The sequence below is a fragment of the Trachurus trachurus genome (assembly GCF_905171665.1).
Source record: "Trachurus trachurus genome assembly, chromosome: 20".
Lineage (NCBI taxonomy): Eukaryota > Metazoa > Chordata > Actinopteri > Carangiformes > Carangidae > Trachurus > Trachurus trachurus.
In genome coordinates this window covers 25,193,340-25,213,311 of record NC_139911.1, presented here as the reverse complement: position 1 = coordinate 25,213,311, position 19,972 = coordinate 25,193,340, and the positions used below count along the sequence as shown (strand labels likewise).

Genomic DNA, 19,972 nt, shown 5'->3' with positions numbered 1-19,972 from the left:
CAACAGAAGTGAATGCTAAGCTAATGGAATGATGAATATGAGGTATATGACGCAGTGTATTCCAGGAAAATAAACCCCCTCGGCAGCTACTTCCTCAGAGTCGGGTCAAGCCATATTTCTCACAAACTGCTCTGGTGACAGCGAGCTGGGTCAACCATGAAGACAGCCACACCTCCACCTTCTCAATTCAGTCTCCTGTTTGTTATTTTGAACAGTTGGAATTTTGATCTGCTTCCTCACAATTAGAATGAAAAGAAATGTTTCATTAGTTGTGCTTCCATCCACCTTTTTTTATTCGCATTTTCAAAAAATGCGATTAAATACTTGGATGGAAACGCCAGAAATTCGGAAAAAGGCAGTAAATGTGCATAAAAGTTTTTACGCTTGGGGGTGGGTGGGGGGGGGGGTTGTAGGAGGGTTTTGTAGCTGTGAACACTGACAACATTGTAGCTAATGTTCTCCCCAGAGCCGACAGGTTCACCAGTAGGCCTAACTTTCCGGACTATAAGCCCCTGCTTTTTTCGCCCGCCCCGGTGTCCCAGCTCTCCTCTCTGCACCACAACACAAACGTGCTCCGTAACCCGTAATCTCTTGTTCATGACGGTTAAGACTACACAAACACACGCCGTAACATCGTATATGTTATGTAACGTTATCCACCGCTGCAGTTATTGATTTTTCATTGTAAACAGATGCACATGGGCAAGAGGAGTATAACCCAAACAGCAGAAAAGCGAGCAGAAGCAAAGTGATCCATTGATCTCTTAATCCAGTGATTCCCCAACTGTGGGGCCGCGGCCACCAGGGGGCCACAATTCGGGAATCACTGGATTAAGAGATCAATGGACCACTTTGCCTCCAAAATTTAAAACAAGGATGGATTGGAACTGGAAGGATAAAAAAACATTTGATTTTGGAACCACTTTACCTCCTGCAGTTCAATTCTAATTCCAGGGTTAAAACAGAGCTTCAGCAGGCGAGTGAAGGCTCCTAGGCAATGGCAAGGCAAGGCAATTTTATTTGTATAGCCGGTTTTTACAAACAGTTTGTCTCAAAAGGCTTTACATGTCATCACAACAACATCCTCTGTCCTTAGACCCTCACATCCACTAAGGGAAAACTCCATAGAAAACCCTTTTAACAAGGAAAAATTGGAGGAACCTCAGGGTGAGCAACAGAGGAGGGATCCCTCACCCAGGACGGACAGACGTGACATAGATGTTGTTACAGACAAAAAAAACAGTTTATAGTTCCTAAACTCTCCTCTCCTGCCCATACTGAAAACATTCTGATTTTAAACCCACTTTGTTGGCTGCTTCTTTCTTTTTGGCTCAATGAAGACAAATGCACCTTGTGAAATTTTGTACAATTCTACTTGACTGTGCAGCAGGGAATATCTGTGAAAAACAGAATAGTCTTTGAGGGTTTTGGACATGTCTTCAAACACATGCTTTTATATTCTGTTTATTTTGCAGGTAGATATTGGCTAGATAAGTAATTCTGTGACTGGAACATACTCATTAACTGCAGAAATCTCAAATGTAAAAACGGATGATTTAATGACAGCTGCTGACTGGGTCTGGGACGACTCAGTGCTTTTAAAAGCACATGAAAGCCAAGCAGGAGGGACTGGTTGGATGCTGTCCTGGTGAATCAGCCTCTCTGCTTCCCTTTAACTACCTCGAATAACTTCCTCGCAGCGCATAACTGCTTCATACCACTGACCTCAAGGGTCACATACAGCATGACAATCATCTCCTGACCCATTAATTAGTGATGCCCACTGATTAGCTTCCCTAATGAGGGAGCATCGTCAGCCCTGGCTGTCACCTTGTATCGCTGTTGTGCGCTTGGCGTGTGGTTGGCATGTTGCAGGCATGTCAGCAGAATCCTGATGGCTGGCCATGACTGCTCACATGGTGGACTGCACGCACATATTTTATAGGTCACATCTTTCCCTTTCTTTGTATGAACTTCGTATTATATTACTGACATTTTTTAAATCATTTGTATGGTTGATTATAATGTTGTTGCATTTTCAGTTCTGCCTCCTGGTCAGGCAGTTCAAGACTAATTATAGGTATTACAGCTAGGGATGTGCACGGTTACCCGGGTACTCGAGTACTCGAGTAGCAGATCTGCTACTCGGTTATGAATTTATTACTCGGGTACCCGAGGATTAAAAAAAACGGCACGTCAGAGCGCAATCTAGTGTCGGATCAGACTACATTATCATGCCCTGGTTCGGCTTTTTGTAGTGTTAAACAGTTTCGGATCAAGCAACGTGATTTTCTGCTGTGTAAAAGCGTTTTTGGATCGAGCCTCGGACTTTCAAACCTTTTACAATAATTCTCCCTCCCTCCCTCGGCGACGTACGCCGTCGGGAGGGAGACGACAGGTCTCAAGTCTGGTAGAAAATATACTTTCACTTTACAAACACTCTGAAACCTTCCCTCCCTGTTATTTCCTGAAACGATGCGAGGCAGAGAGGACCGAAGGCACCAACATGTGTAGTGTGGACTAATAAATAAGCACCGCTAATGATTTAAAAAAGAAAAGAAAAAAAAAGTTTTCTCCTCCGTGGCAGCCGCGGCATAAATGCGCTGCACTCAGCGCTCAGAGCGCATGCAGCGCATTTATTCCCCGGCATAAAGATGCACATCTGCCTCGTATGTGCATCTTAAACTCCAGTCTCTACTCTTATTATCCACCTGACATTGTGTGTGACGACGCTGTGTGTCAGTAATGCGGACTGTCTGACGGACAGAGCGCATTTATGCACCGGCTGCGCTCTGTCCGTCAGACATGACGTCATTTTATTTTTTATTACAGTACTCGATTACCCGATTAGTACCAGCTTCGGTTACACGATTAGTAAATTAGTCGAAATGCCCATCCCTAATTACAGCTGGATCTGGCTGTGATTGGCTCAGCAGGTTCTCCTCATTGTAATTGGAGTTATCATTCCATTTATCTGCATGGCTTTTGTTTGGAATTGAAATGGATTTCGGGGCCGTGTCCACCAGGAGCGCTCTGAGCGGCCGTGTCCACCAAACTCTCTCTCTCAGAATGCTGCTATAACCAGTTTGGGAAAAGTGACTTTGACGAGCATCGCGCTGTTCCAAAAGTTGAACAGATTTCAACACTGAGCGCTCTGAGCGGCGTGACAAAAAAAGGAGGTGGCAAGAGCATTTTTTCCGCTGAGGGTGGTTGGGAGGGTCCATATAGGACCTGAATGGAAAGTAGACGAGCACGTCTGGTAGACATGGCCCCTTATCTGCAGAATTCACTCTCATATTTATACATTTTTACTCTCACATTCATATATATTCACTCACACATTCATACATTTTTATCCCATGAATATATTTTCACTCTTGTAAGTATGAATGTATGTACTGTATGTAAGAGAAGATACTTAAGAGATACTTTTCAGTACTTTTCCAAATAAAAAGAGAACACAGAAAATGTCATTATTGACTTTATTTTAATAGAAAATCTTATTTTATCCTGTTTTATTTGCTGGCACTGCCTTGCCATAGGTGGTAGGTGCACCCACCGGAGGTTGCCATGTTGCATCGCCATTAGGGGTGGGCAAAAATATCGTTATGGCAATATATCGCGATACGTTATGTCGCGATACGATATCGATATTCAATATTTAAATATCGATTATTTTTTCCAACAAAAACAATTTTTTTTTTCAATTTTTTTTTTCAAATAATAAATCATGTTTCAGACGTAAATCCAGTACGACTTCCGCGCCTCTGCTCCGCAAGGTGTCACTGTACTGCTACCTCAGACAGTGTGTTGTACATGCAAATTATGTTGTTGTAACTTGCACTTGTATAAAATGGCATGGATAATTTGAATTACATTGTTTTGACTCAGTTTCTCCCATAAATTCTCACTATCATCTGATGTACATAATACAACTCGGATTTTAAGATGCATAATGCCTTTTACATTTTTCAGTGAACTATGTAGAATATTGTAGAATATCGCAATATATCGCAAAATTTGGATATCGCAATATCGTATCGTATCGTGATGCGTATTGTATCGTAAGGTCCTTGGCAATGCCCAGCCCTAATCGCCATCTTTGAATACGGTACGCGTAAGCGGACAAACTTGGCTCAAACGCTCTATTGAGTGTCTGTGGCTCGGCTTGTGCCCATACGTAGACCAATGTGTGGTGCAGCGCCACAGAATCAAGACCAAGCCACAAATTGACTACACCCCCCCCCCGCCCCCCCCCCCATCAACGCAATATTGTTCCGTTAATTCATCTCCGCGTAGCGTTCTTTCTCTGTGTTCACTCACTCACATAGAGAGAGAGAGCGAGAGAGAGAGAGAGCATGCAGCCAGTGGTGCGCGGTAAAAACGAAACTTATCAACCAGCAGTGTTTGCATTAATTAACTTGTCTGTAGCGGCACACACACTGACACGGGCACATGGACAGGTGGCGCTGTAACGGTAATAAAAAAAGCACCTTGCTTCGTTTGTGGCTCACTCACTCACCTCGGCTCAAATTACAATGTGGCGACTTCACGCGGCGACGTCACCGCTGCCGGCGGCGCAAAATGAAAGTACCGGTCTCATCCAAGCGCAGTATAGTACCGTTGTAAATGCCTCAGTACCCTGTACCAATTTAGTACACGGGGCCGTGTAGCTTGAAGTGGCGGCTGTGGCTCAGGCGGTAGAGCGGGTCGTTCACTAACCGGAAGGTCAGCGGTTCGATTCCCGGCTCCCCCTGTCTGCATGTCGAAGTGTCCTTGGGCAAGACACTGAACCCACACCTGCCCTGTGTGAATGTGTGTGAATGATTATCTTCCAAAGCCTGTCTGCGAGCAGTGCTGTATGAATGTGTGTGAAAGGGTGAATGCGACCATTACAGTGTAAAGCGCTTTGAGTGGTCCAAGTGACTAGAAAAGCGCTATATAAGTGCAAGTCCATTTACCATTTACTCTCTAGATACTGACTCATGTATCAACGCATTGAGAAGATTCATCTCTCGAAGAGGACAAGTTTCACATGAGATCAGATAATGGCACCAATTTTGTGGGAGCAGAGAGAGACCTACGAGAAGCCTTGGCTGCTTTAAATCATAGCCAAATTGAAAAGGACTTATCACAAAGAGGAATTAAGTGGAGTTTTAAGCCACCATCTGGATCACATCACGGTGGCACCTGGGAGCGTCTCATACCAATGATCAGGAAGGTTCTGAGTTCGGTGCTTCGTCAACAAACATCCGAACAACCAAAGAGCATAACCCATCCCTTTCATGAGTCGTAAGTGGTTTGGGGTTAAGGCCCCAAACCACTTACTACTCATGAAAGGGAAACCAGTTCTTCCACCAGGACTTTGGGCCAGACGGATCTGTACACCAGGAGACGGTGGAAACAGGTTCAGTACATCGCCGACCTCTTTTGGAAACGGTGGATCATCAAAAATGGACAAAGGAAAAAAGGAGTTTAACGCCTGGAGATGTTGTCATGGTGATGGTCTCCACAGCACCACGTGGGTCTTGGGTGTTTGGAAGGGTGCTCCAAACCTTTCCAGATAAAAAGGGTTTGGTGCGTGTGGTTCGTCTTCAAACCAAAACAAATGTCAAAGACCTGTAACAAAATGATGTTTATTATGTGAAGCCACTACGGCTGTCAATCTTCCCCCCAAATCAGGTTTGAATTTCTAACCCATCTTATGTTAAATATTCAAATAATATTCAAATTTTTTATGTGTTTCTTTTTTTTTTTTAAGCTCATTATGGGCAGCGATGACGGTGGCGACAACGACAGAGCAGAACAATCCTGCATAGGAGCTGTCCATGGTTACTTAACTAAAAGTCTCTTGAAGTGTTAAACAAAGAGAACTATATGCCCAGAGTAGTGGTGCAACAGATCACAGCTGATACGTGATCAGCACACAAGTGGTCCGCGGATTGATCAATTAAAAGAAAAAAGGTGTGCGTGAAGTGTGGGGACACATACGCGCACCGTGGCAGCCGAATGAACGGGCAATTAAAAAAACTCTGCTCGTATTTGAAGCTGCAGCTTTACCTTGTGCACAACAACTGCATTTTGTTTTATCAACATGTGTACTACTCTGAACGTTGCGACGCACTACGTTAATTTGCCTCGTTAAAAACGTTCGAACGTCAGTTTCCACCTTCGAATGTTCTCATTTTGACTAACATTCGAATTGTATTTGAATAGCGAAGTTCGTTCTGACAGCCCTAGAAGCCACAGTTTTCAGTAAAGCTGGAGAGACTGAGACAGGTAACGTTATGAAAGATTTCCTTCCAACTCTTCGGCCAAAGATGGTTACTCTGATCACTAATACCGGGAAATCTCCCCTAAATCTCCCTTAAATCCTAATTAATAATGCGTAAATTACCATTTATGCATTTTATGAGACCACTAATGTTTCCACTAGCGCGCTTCGGCTCGGCTCGGCGCGCTATTTGCGTGTTTCCACTAGCACGCAGTACCTGCAACCAGGTACATTTTTGGTATCACCTCAGCCCTGGTTCCAAGCGAGCCGAAGCATTACTAAAACGTGACGTCAGCCGACTGCCTTCCACTGATTGGCCAGTGAGTGTCGTCACTGGAAGCGTCATAACCGCGCGACGACCGACAACAGAAATGTTCCTGCTGAAGCCCATAATATAATACATCCATGGCTGAAGCCTGTTATTACGTGACTTTATTAAGTTTTAATATTTTTTCATGCGAGAAGTAACTGTTTAGATCCCCATGTGTGGTTAGTTTATCCAAACGATGGCTGTTTAGAAGTTTGCCCCGATGTTTTTGGGAGAAGTGAAGCTCCAGGTCCGAGCAGCGACCGCGACATCATAGAGGCAGCAGCCCGGCTCCTGACGTGCTCCGCCGGTCAGCCTACTATCGTCACCCCGGGGAGAAAACAACCGCTAATTAACTTACGCGATGGCTTTTAGAGGTTTACCACCGGCTGGTTAAACTCTTTTTAGGGGATAAATGTTGGTCTCATTGATTAAATCTAACAATTGTGGCTGTAGCAGCAGTTTGTTTGTGGTTAGACAGAAGAGCAGCACTGCCTTGGGGTCTGTACGCACAGAAAACAACACATTTACATTAATAAATAAATGTTTTACAATGAACCAGGCCGATCTCAGAGCTGGCAAGACTCTCCGGTAAGGCATATTGAACGGTTAAATGCCGTTAACGGGACGAGAGCGGTCAAAACGGTGGTTTAAAGCTAGCTACAGCGAGGGTAGGTTCACTTCCTGTTTACAAAGTAAATGCACCAATTCTATCGTAATGGCTTTCCTTATGATAAAAGGCAACGGGTATTTTATTTTGTGAAAATAACCGGAAGTGCGTTGCTCACTACGGCTAGCTTTTAGTAACGCCGACTTCGTCGAAACAAAATTGTAAACAGCTGGTATTTAGTCAGATTTTCAACACGCTGGGGATCTAAACGACTACTTTCTCGCCTGAAAATGTTTCAAATGTTGCTAAAGTTATATATTTACAGAGTTTAGAGCGTTGCTCGGCGCCGTGTAAATGACGTCATGGCGGCACTAGTGATACTCAGTTGTAATGGAAACTAGGGGTTGCACGACTTCAGATTTTTAAAAGTCGACTCTAATGTTCTGAAAGTCGAGTCGACGTCGACTAGTCGCTGATGACGTCATTCATATTTTTCCCATCATAAATCACAGGAGGAGGGAAATGCTTTGCAACAATCTGTATTCACTGACAGACGCTCATGCACAGAAATTAGTCCACAGAACAGCAGCTTTATAAACAACAAGCTGTAAATCAGTTTGTTTGTTTTTTTGTAACATGCACTCCTATACAAATGCAAAAGATAATACTGTAGCTACTGTCCGTTAAACAATTAGGGAGGAAAACGACACACAGGCCTCGTCACCATCACAGTCCTGCTCACTCACACTTTTTTTCTGGCTGGTTGTTGCTGTTGTTGTTTGTTGTTGTTGTGCGCGACGTAAAGCTGTCGATATGAGCGGAGTTTTTTTTTTTTTAAATTGCCGGCAGCCCGGACACACTGGCCGCGGAAGCGCAGCGCCTCACAGGCACTTGGCTGGTGTCAGGCAGCAGCTTCTCCTGCTCTCTCCACGCAGGTCAAACATCCACCCGTCTACTCGGTTTTCCAAACACAGGTCTGTCTCTAGCGCTGTGTGTGCGATGTGTGTCTTGTGTGCAGACGCAACTGACAAATATCTATAGACGGACAAGCAAACTTAATCATCATTTATTTTATTTTGAAAATTGACCGGATTCTCTCGCCTTTTCTGTGCCCGACTTCCTGTCTGGTACCATCTCGTTCTATCCAGCTTGACGGCGCTCGTATTTTTTCCTTTCAGCGCACTCAGCTGTTGTTTCAAGCCGCTACTCTTGGACTGTCACATGATCAGCGACTAGTCGACGACGTCAAGCTGAAAACGTCATTGTGGAGCAGTAAAGTCGACTAGTCGATTATTCGACTAGTCTGTGCAACCCCTAATGGAAACACAACCAAACCGAGCCAAGCCATGCCGAGCCGAGCAGTATCGAGCCGAGCAGTATCGAGCCGAGCCGTGCTAGTGGAAATGCGCCATAAATGAGCCTGAGATGAAGGAGAACCGGTGTTTGCTGCAGAAAACACACAACACACAAAATTGTCTGTGAACCTCATGTAAATGTCAGGGACGCTGTGGCTCTCTTCCTCACTACAAACACAGACTTCAGTTTTCAGTTTTCATGCCAGACATACCAGATGAGTGGGACATTTTTGCAAATAATGTAAATAATATATTCTATATCATAGTTAGAGCCTTGATTATTTCCCCCTTAATCCCCAAGACCTAAAACAACAGCTATATAACATTTAAAAACAACGACAGCAACTTCATAATAATTTTCTGTGTGTTTACCATATATTTGTGAAATTCATTTTCCGTTTTTTATTTCTCCCTCTATATTTGGTAATATGTATTTTTCTACATACATATGACACCAACACAGCATGCATATTCTTAAAGCTCGGGTTGTTTAAAAAAAAAAAAAAAAAAAGTAAAACACTTTATTGTACCTCACAGGGTTGAGGATTTATAAGAATTCATACACAAAGTGACCAGGCGAGAGGAAAATAGAAGAACATTCCATAGACCTCAGAGTATAATGACATAGGCTTTTACTTCTGTGTATTTAATTGTTATAGCTTATGATACTGTATGAGGAGATGAGATGGTGAAATAGAAGTAGTCCTAAATGGCCGACTCGGGCCTGTTGCCAGCATGATTATCTTACATGTGATTTCTCTTTCCATCGCAAACATTGTAAACTATTTTTAAAGGTGTACAGAAAAGAAAACTGAATTTGAGCCCACTCTGGCTCATAAAATTAATGTGATAACTCATCTTTCAGACGATGTAGGCCAAACTTTGTGCAAAATTCTATTTTTGAGTAAATCCGGGATGAAAGTGTGTATTTTTTTTTTCGCATTGGATAATGCAGGCGCACGGATTATACGTCAGCCTGTACACAATTCATCAGCCACTGATATTGGATCCGTAATCCGTCATTCAAACGTCTGAGACACACACACACACACGGAGCTCGGTCTCGCCCCAAGCTTTGAATATCCCGCCCGCTCGATAACGACCAATCAAATTCGTTTTCCTTACTCGGGTAAACTCGTGTTGCAGCTCGTGACAACTCGGCGCGACGGGCGCGACAAACAGGACGAACGGCCATTTCTGTACACCTTTAACTTCACGAAAGCATCTGTAAGTAGCTGATAGGCCTACTAATATTGCTTGTCATGTACTGCTGTTTAGTGGGCTCATTTCCACAAGAATGTTTTTTTGGTGAGGAGATGACATTCGGGTATACATGTATACAGTATAAGAGAATTGATTAATAATCGGATCGATAAGCAGAAATGATAACGGAATAGACAACAATAAAATCCAATCAATTCTCATCCCTATCATTCAGTGATCAGCACAAAAAATGCTGAGTACCCCTAATAAATTGTCACTGTAATTTCTCAAAGTGCACCCCCAAAGTGCACCAGATTGATGCATTTAAATTTACAATGCTCAACATTTTCTTCTGGGGGACCATGCCCCCAAACCCCCCTAGAGGTACGCCGGCCTCTGGGGGCTGAGCCCCCCTAAAGGTATGATCCGAGAATCGCCCCTGTTCACAGTCTACAGAAATTAAACTCTATGTCTTGATTTTGCTGCTCCCACTGCACACGTCTGTATGTGCAACACCTGTATAGAAGACCGTAACCCTACATCACTTAAAAGGCCAAACGAGAAGTCCTCAGTGTGTTCCATAGGAGCTAATACAAAAAACCACAATGCCCAAGAGTTGTTGTATGGTATATTGTTCATTGAACAACTTAAAAGAACCTGATTTTCCCTACTCCCCTTAACTCATTGAGTGCCGCGCTCCTTTCCAAAGTTTTAGTCAAGTGTACCGGCAATTTAGACCATTTTTGACTTTTTATGTAGAGCCACAGTGTATTCTATATTATTGCCACCAACACATACTGTGGCTCAATTGAAAGGTTTACCTTAATGCTTCAAGTGGCCACAAACCGTTTGTTTCTACGTGCCTCTGTTCCTGAGAAAAGTCAAGCTAAACATGGCTGGGTTTCACCAAAATCCCTCCTTTTTTTCTAGAAAAGGAGATACAGCGTCTTTTATGAAAGGTGCGCTGTTTGTGTCTGTCGCTCTTCTGACACTCGCATTTCTGGATCAAAGGGCTCGTATAAGATAAATATATACAACAATTGTTGTTCTATTCACAAAACCACCATCGGGGGCGGGGTGGGCGCCACTAAACAACAATAACACAGACGCACCGTGCCGTGTCACAGCTTCTCGCCGCGGAGCGTGAGGGTCAGTCAGCCACCGCGGCTCGGGAAGACCGGTCCCGCCGGTGGTCGCGGTCCTTCTGTGGTACGGGTCGGTGATGCCGGTCTGCTTTGGTCCAGAGACCATCAGATTTTACCGCGGGAGGACTTTGGGGAGGACACGGTGTTGCTCCAGCTGAAGACCGGGCGGGACAGTCAGCTGAGAGCTTCCTGTTTCTGCTCCGAGCAGCTCGAGCAGCTGGAGCAGCAGCGCGGGTGAGAGCAGAGCAGCTGCTGCATCTGCATGCAGAACTCGTTTGCAGAAGCCGAGTTATGATAAAAACTTCCAGATCATGAGCTGTCATGTGACTTTGATCGTCATCTATTTCAGTTCTCCTCGTCGTAGAGTCCCCAAATTTACATATAATGTGTATTAAAGTGTCTATTTTCATAATTTAAAAAAAAAGCAAAAAACGTAAAATTACGTTTTGGGCACTCAACGCATGGGAACGAAAAACGAGAAATTACGTGGTTGGCACTCAATGAGTTAAGAGAGTGGGACAGGAAAAGAAGAGATTTATGGCTTCAGGCCGTACGAAGAATGGACAAAAATGACAAGCCGTGGGACCCGGCTAGTCCATGTGCTTGTGTGGTAAACCCTTCAGGAGGGGCGACCGCCATTCCGAAGGTCCGCCATTCCGAAGATTTCCGTTCTAAAAATGTACGTAATGTGTGGGCTAATATACAAGGGGAAAAAAACACATATAATGGGTTTTGAACCCTGGTCGCCCATGCTTGAGGTAGCTGTTCTAACCACTGTACTACGGCAGCAATTAATTGACATGTTTCACTCAGCGTTATATACTACACCTCTCGCCGCTGAGTGGGCTCATTCTCCGGTAGGATTTATGGACATACATTCCCTAAATCTTTATTTTTTTCGATATAAGGACGTGATATAGCTGTCTGCCTGACAAACGCTAGCTATTGCAGGAGGTTTCCAGGCCGGTTAATGTTAGATAGGCCAAATCAAGACGGACTACGACGCTGACACCAGTCAAAGCCAGCAGCCTGTTTTCACCGGAATGGGGGCGTGGCCTCACTTGCTACTGTCACCAATGGACAGTGCCCCTATTAAAAAAAAAACCTATTAAAAAAAAAAGCCGGTATGGTCGGGTTGCCAATGGGCATAAGCCTGTCACAGACGTTTAATAGATCATTTTAATCTTATCAGGTAAATAATCTGTTATCAGTCAGAAAAGAAAGATCTAAACGTACATCCCTAAAATGAGTGAGAATATATATGAATGCGAGTGAGAATGACAATATATGTATATGGAAGGAGAATATATGTATGTGAGAGGAGAATAAATGTTTGTGAGAGCAAGAATATGTGTGTGTGAGAGTAACAGCCTGGTCGCACTGGACGCGGAACCGAAGCGCAGCGCTCTGGAGCGGAGGCAGTTTCAGATAGCCGCACATGTTAACCGGTCTGCCTGGTTGCACATCTCGCGCTCTGGAGCGCAGTGCGCGCGCCTGCAGCGCTTCAGATCGATTCAGTTATTTTTCACGCGAGCCACGAGTGCCGAGAGCGCTGTCAGTCAAGCTGAATAGACCAGATCGTACCAGACAGGAAGTCGGGCACAGAAAAGGCGAGAGAATCCGGTCAATTTTCAAAATACAATAAATAAAATGATGATTAATTAAGTTGTTGCTTGTCCATCTATAGCCTAAATATTTGTCACTTGCGTCTGCACACGAGACACACACACATGTTTAAAATGACAAGCTGAACATTGCTTATACAGGGCTCTACACAAACATTTGCTAGTTTACTTTAGGAGCACCATGAAAAATGTTTAATTAGCACATTATTTAACCCTGAAATAATGCTGAGTGAAAACCCTGATATGTACTGTATGAGAGAGAGAATATAGGTACTGTATGTGTAAGGAGAATGTATGTGTGTGAGAACGCCAGAATGAATTATGTCTTGTACGGCCCCTCATTCATCAGAGCCATTGCTTACAGTGTGTGCAGCCTACATTTAGATAATAATGTCTGCATATGCACTCACAACCCATGTGCATGTGACATTTTGAAAAATGTTGACATGTCTTTGCTTAAGCATCATCAGCATTATAAGCAAACACTCAACATCTGAAAACATCTTATTGGAAAGGACTCGGTGAGGGTTCAAGCCCTTAATGTTGGCCATTCAATCTAACAACGTTTGACCTTTTTACTCTAACAACATCACTTTGTTATTTTACTTCCTTTCTTTTCCCTTTTTCTCTCTCCGCCCTTTGTTCACTCTGTGACAGCACCACCACCACCCTGAGGTAATTGCCATTCCCCAGCAGATGCAGACAGTTAAAGAACGGTGTGGCCGAGCAGATGCAGCCAGACTGCTTAGCTCAGCCAATGTGCTGTCTCCTGAGGCATGCTGACGCCATAATGCAAGATACAAAAATACCTGAAGTTAGCGCTCTGCTATTGTCAAGCACACAGACAAACAGTGTTTAAAGAGCCTCCAGCTCAGTCTGATGAAGCTTTGTTTTGTTTTCAGCTCCTTCATTCTCAGAGTGCTGAGGCTTTTGTTTCAGATTCTTGTTTCTCCTACTTGAAGACTGAGCCAAACACTTTTTGCATGTATTTGCTTCTGAATTAGCCATTAGCTACTCATATTTGTAGTGTAGCCACTGACGTACAAACAGCTATGGTTGGATCACTGTGATACTGACAGTGTTTCTCATACATTCATTTATCTGTGGTGGTGCGCCACCAATCAATTATTTCTGCCGCAAACAGATTTTTCCAGTGTTTTCCATACATAGACCAATGTGTGGCGGGGGGCGACCGCCATTCCGAAGGACCGCCATTCCGACGGTCTGCTATTCAGAAAATTTCCGAAGGACCACCATTCCGAATTTCCGAGGGGCCGCTATTACGAAGGTGTCAATCGCGATGTTTTATTTTGAAGGGTCAGGGACTGGATTCTCTCGTGTGTCTTTGTTTGACTTCCTGCCCGGCTTGACGATTGCTCGCGGAAAATACACCAGATGAAACGATCGCTGCAGGGCGCAAGCCGGCGGCGCGTCTGGTTTGTGTGAACAACACCATCAGTTAACATGGGCCGGCTAATAATGTACAGTGGGCTAATATACAAGACAAACAACTATGAATGTGAACCCCTTCCTGGATTCGTGCTGCTCTCCACACTGGACTACCGCAGCAATCAATTAATTGGCTTTACGACAGCATATTTAACCAACTTTTCGAAGTGGCACACCTTTTTTCAGATTCGGAATGGTGGCCCTTTTTTTTGTTGTTGTAGTTTTTAACATGGGGCCAGAGCCGCAATCCTCTCTCTGAAACGTTGGCATTTGTTTGCAAAATTTAAGCATGGCTGTGTTACATCCAGTTGCTTGTGATTCAGGCTTTCATCAAATAACATGACATATCTTTGCGAGGACACTCGACGTAAAGTGAGTCCTTTAAAGTAGGGCGCCAGTCCAAATGTACACAGATATGCACATTTGCTTCGCCACAAGCAAACTTTTGTTACTATTTGGCTATCTGGAAAAATAGCCTGGACAAGCTGGCTTACGTCTTAACATGACTTGTATGAAAAGTGAGCATTAGCTACCTTTAGTGCCTAAAAAACTTCTGAAGTTAGCACTTTATTTCTGGTGACAACAGAATTAAGAGGAGGTGGCGGTACTGCTGCTGCAAACAGCCGGCGGTGTCACAGTGGCCGTCTGGGGTGTAGGTGTTGCTCGGAAAAAGCTTGTGATGGCACTAGCTTCGCGGGCAGCCACAGCAGCATGGTGCTTAGCTCCCTTCGCATGGCTAGACAATGCCCCCTCCCCCTTCCCCTTCAGGCTGCACTTGAAAATAAGAATTTTGTTCTTAATTTGCTCGCCTGGTTAAATAAAGGTTAAATAAAATAAAAGTATTAGAGATATCAAAGGTCTTCCTGCACATGACACATTTGGCTTTGCCTTTGTCCTCCGTCTTCTCCAGCCATGATTTATAAATCTCTTTATGCAGCCAAATATTGTTGAAGCAGCATTTTCCTGGCATCTTTGCGAGCTTAACTGCATGTTGTCACCGATCTGCACCTTGCTACCAGCTTGCTACGCACGACACGTCACGCGTGACCTGACGAGAACAGAGGCTGATCAGATCAATGCGCGAGACTTTTCGATATGAAATATTTATTGATCAATTTTAAAATCAACATTATAGACTACTAAATGTTATCATTAAAAAAAAAATCCATGACTTTTCCAAAACTTTTGGGGTGAATATATATTTTCAAGACTTTTCCAGGCCTGGAAAATGACATTTTCAAATTCCATGACCGCGGAATGCGGAGCAACAAGCGGCATGTGGGGAGAGAGCGGAGCAGCGGAAGAGAGCCGTCCTGATCACTTACAATTAAGAGTAATTAAGAGAGGAAACTGCCTGCCGTGTAAATCGGACAGTAAAGTAACACACTTTTTATTGTAATAAAACTGCTGAAACAATTGTCCATAGGCTACAGTGTGATTTTTTTACCTCATAGATATAATCCCGTCTGGAACCACCCGTTCATTTTTCAAAATAAACTGTTGGTCTAAACTACTTAAAAACACTTTCTAACGCTGCACCGAAAGGACAAGCTATCAACAAAGTCGCTTTGGTGTGTCATCATCGTCTTGCTGCCCCCTCCCCGTTCTGTGATTGGCTCCCTCATTGAGGGAAAAATTGGGTCCATGGTTTCCAGGCTGACTTGCAGAGCACAAAGCAGCATGGGTAAACCCAGGCTAAGAGTTTCTACTGACCTTGGATCAAATGTTCCCGAAGCGCTGTAGTGGACTTGGATAATACAGTGCCTGTGATTGTGTGTGTTGTGTGTGTTGTGTATGCTGCGGCTGGTTGTATAGGTCACAGTGTGTCAGTGTGTATGTCAGAGTGGGTTAGCTCAATGACCTTTGCCCCCAGGCTGGACAAATCAGCACCATGCGTGAGCGGAGGAAGCAAACAACACTGTGATCATCATCATCATCATCATCACTGTCATCAGTGCTCTCCCCTTTCTCTCTCTCGTCTTTGTGAAATCTTCTACAATCTCCATATGTCTGAAACCTGATCCATCCTCTCTCAGGTGGAGGGGCTTTCTCTCCTCCTTTCTCTGCCCTATTTCACTTGTGTGTTCTTCTCTTTCTGTTCCACTTATCTGGGATATCCCATCTTTCTCCCCTCTTTCCCATCTCACTGTTATTTCCTGTTCCCTCTTCCCGTCCTCCTTTTTCCTCTCCCGTCTTCTTCCCCTGTCTCCTCTGATACCCCTACATCCATCCACTGTGTCCTTTCCCTCTGTGTTTCTTCTGGCCCTTTTCTTTCTGCTTCACCTCTCCTGAACTTCCTCTCCTTCCTTCTCTTCCTCATTGGATCATCAGTTGGCTCCCTGTTAGCTACATACAGTATATATCTGCAGATAGATTTCTTGTGGCATGGCTAGCTTCAGACTAGCTCGTCTTCCCAGAGGCTGTGCTGCTGTGAGGCGGATGACAGTGTGTTTTTACAGACAGGGTATTGTCATAGCTGTGTCACTCAGAGTGTATGTCAGCGTCCTGCTCTCAGCACAGTGGACAGTCAGCACAGATATGTCACACAGCACTGCAAAACATGCTACCAGCAGCAAGACGCACACAGCCCATCACACACATGCAGCTTCATTATGCTGTGGGAAGCTCAACCAGAAAACATCCACAGGCTTCAACTACAGTCGGGAGAAGGACGTCAAGTGTTGTTTTAGATGAAATGTTTTTTTGTTTTTTATAAGAGCCCATTACCCTTCACACAAGTGGGGGACATATCTGATGGTGCTATATCAAGACAGTGGATGATGGGAAATTTAGCAAAACACCAGCACATAAAACTACCACAGACCAAAAACTGAGTGAAAAACAAAATCCTGAACTCAACTGACCCTAAACACACCGTCAGCAGCGTATCTGGAGGTTAGAAGTGACAAGCCGCCATGCCTGATGAGTGACATCAACATAAAGAGACAGTGATGTCTTTGCCTCTTCCCTCCTGACACATCAAAGCCTTTTCACACATGTATTTCTCAGCCCTGAACTAATCCCAACCTCAGAAGACAAACTGCTCACAGATATTTATCTTTAAACTGTTCCCCTCCTCACACAAGTATACTAAACAATGGCTTACGGTGAGCTTCGAGCTGATTTACTAATGGACAAAGCTCTGAAGAAAGCATCAAGTGAGGAAATTACATATGCAATATTTCTGGGATTTTATTCCTCTAATGGATTCATTTGTTTGCCTGTCAATGATATTTCCTCTAGGGTGACCAAACCTCCTCTTTTACCCGGACATGTCCACTTTTTACGTCCAGTCCGGGGCGTCCAGGCGGGTTTTATAAATTCATGAAAATGTCCGGTTTTCATTGTTTTTCATGGGACCATTAAACGTACTTGACTGGCGCTTTGCACAGAAAACTCTGGTATTCGACCAGGAAGAGAAGCTTCCGCTGCAAACAAGCTTGAAATATAGACTTATTTAATTTTTTTCGGAACAATTTCGCATTTCGGGGCTTCAATACAAGACGGACATTACATACGAGCAGCATGGAGGTATTTGGATGTTTTTTGGTGTGTCTTTTTGTTACGAAGACAGTTGCTATCCATTTGCAACCGTTATATGGACATGCACTGCTACGCCGAGACCCCCTGTAACTCAGAGAAGCCACGGAGGACTCTGAAACTTCTCCCAGCCCTTAGTCCACATGAGGGGGAGGAGATAATGAGTGAAATTTCAATTTTGAGTGAACTATTCCTTTAAGCTGTCCTGCTCTCCCTGCCTCCCTTGCCTACCAGAAGTTTCCTCCTTCAGCTGTTGTTAACATTTCCATGTTTCCCACATTCTCTGTTATAAACTGTTGTCTTGTCTGTAACAACATCTCTGTCCCGTCTGTCCGTCCTGGGTGAGGGATCCCTCCTCTGTTGCTCACCCTGAGGTTCCTCCTGGTTTTCCCTGTTAAAAGGGTTTTCTATGGAGTTTTTCCTCGGTGGAAGTGAGGGTCTAAGGACAGAGGATGTTGATGCCATGTAAAGACCTTTGAGACAAACTGTTTGTAAAAATGGGCTATACAAATAAAATTGCCTTGCCTTGCCATGGTACCGGAGGTTGCCATGTTGCATCGCCATCTTTGAATACGATACGCATAAGCGGACAAACCTGGCTCAAACGCTCTATTGAGTGTCTGTGACAAGGCTTGTGCCCCCGGAGGATGATCGATGTAGTTGTTTTTGTTTTTTTCTGCCATCATAAAACACGGTGCTACAGCTGAGCAGCAATAGCAGCTAGATCTTACAATGTTGAGCTGTTTTTATACAGCGTGCAGCAGCCAAACAGCAGGCTGAAGAGAGAGGGACAGCAGAGGCTGCTCTGACAGCTGTGGAGCACAGAGACACACCTTTTTTTTTTTTTTTTTTTTTAGCAGCACCATTTTCACAGGTGATGCATACCGTATCTATGTCCAATACGTTTGTCCTCTCCTCTGATCTTCCTTCATGGGACCACACTGCGTAACTGTACTGTAAGTCCTCCTGTGTAACTTTTTGCTGTGAAATATGACTGAAGGCAAGTCTGCACGTGTGTTAAAATAATAATAATAACAACAACAACAAAAAACGATAGTAATCGGTCAAAGATATTGTTAGCAGTTTGCGGTTAGTTTGCAAACGTGTTTGTCCTCTAACAATCCTCCTGACAGAGTACACATGCCCTGTCTGCCGCCGCTGACAGTCTTCAGGCGTCAGATAGAGAGGAGAAACTCAGGGTTAGTAGAAGAAAAAGTGCTAGCGAGCAGGTTAGTTTCGCGGAGTATGTTGCCTTGGTAACTAACTCAGAGTCAGAGTCAGTTACCTCTAACTCTGAGCCAACTAACTTCACTAAACCTGCTTTCTGAAACAGGGGACCGGACAAACTGACTAGATTTTTGTGCTCACAGGTCAAAGGTCACAGTGACCTCGCAACACAGTTTGTCACTTAGGATTTCTATTTTATAAAACCTATTAACGGGATATAATCTGAAATGGCAGAGGCAGACAGCTACAGGGAGGTGATTTCTGAAACAGATGTCTATTTAAATGTTCCAAATGATGGAGTGTCAACAGATACTCAACAACAGCAGCTCAAAACCTTTAACCCATCAACCAGAAGCTGGCTCCAGCAGCTCAAACAGTCAACCACCTTAACTCCATCATCCTCAGCTATTGAGTCTGTGTGAAAATGGAAGCGGAGACGACCACTCACCCTGCGTCACTGCTGTTCCCACAGATTAAGGCATCCTTGGCTCCCTCCACCTTGTAGAGGTTGTCTAGAAAAACAGGATAAAATTCCATGTTAGATTTGGTTTCTCCCAAACTTCAGCTCAGGAGATTCTTCCTGTCTGCTCCTCTACACCTCCATGCTCCACCCAACAGGTGTTTTCACTTATTGCCACTTATTCTGCTTCTGCCCCTCAGGACTGTGGGACCACTCGTTTAAATCTAGTGCAGAAATTAAGATACATGTGAAGGTGTAAATCACAGCGTTAAAGGGATAGTTCACCCAAAATTCAAATTTCACTCATTATCTACTCACCCTCATGTGGACTCAGGGCTGGGAGAAGTTTCAGAGTCCTCCGTGGCTTCTCTGAGTTTACAGCGGTGCTCCGTGCAGCACTGCATGTCCATACGGTTGCGAACGGAGCTCACTTTTCTTCGTCCAAAAAGACACACCAAAAAACATCCAAATACCTCCATAGTGCTCGTCTGTAATGTCCTTCTTGAAGCCCCAACATGAGAAATTGTTCAGAAAAAAATTAAACAAGTCTATGTTTCAAGCTTGTTTGTAGCAGAAGCTCCCAGTGTTGCAGCTCCGTTCGCAACCATCATATGGACATGCAGTGCTGCACGGAGCCCCGCTGTAACTCAGAGAAGCCACGGAGGACTCTGAAACTTCTCCCAGCCCTTAGTCCACATGAGGGTGAGTAGATAATGAGTGAATTTTGGGTGAACTATCCCTTTAAGCTCAGTTCCAGTATCAGAGTCGGCTTCACAT

General features: G+C 44.2%; 1 protein-coding gene across 1 annotated transcript in view; it reads right to left on the bottom strand.

Annotated features, from left to right (window-relative positions):
- LOC311003567 (sodium channel protein type 3 subunit alpha-like) overlaps nt 1-19,972 on the bottom strand; it is a gene marked incomplete at both ends in the record, with an annotated part of 242,843 nt that overhangs the window by 180,049 nt on the left and 42,822 nt on the right. Inside the window, one exon of the mRNA XM_083995335.1 lies at nt 19,184-19,247. Coding sequence (XP_083851461.1) covers nt 19,184-19,247 — 64 coding nt within the window. The remainder of the gene's footprint in view (nt 1-19,183; nt 19,248-19,972) is intronic.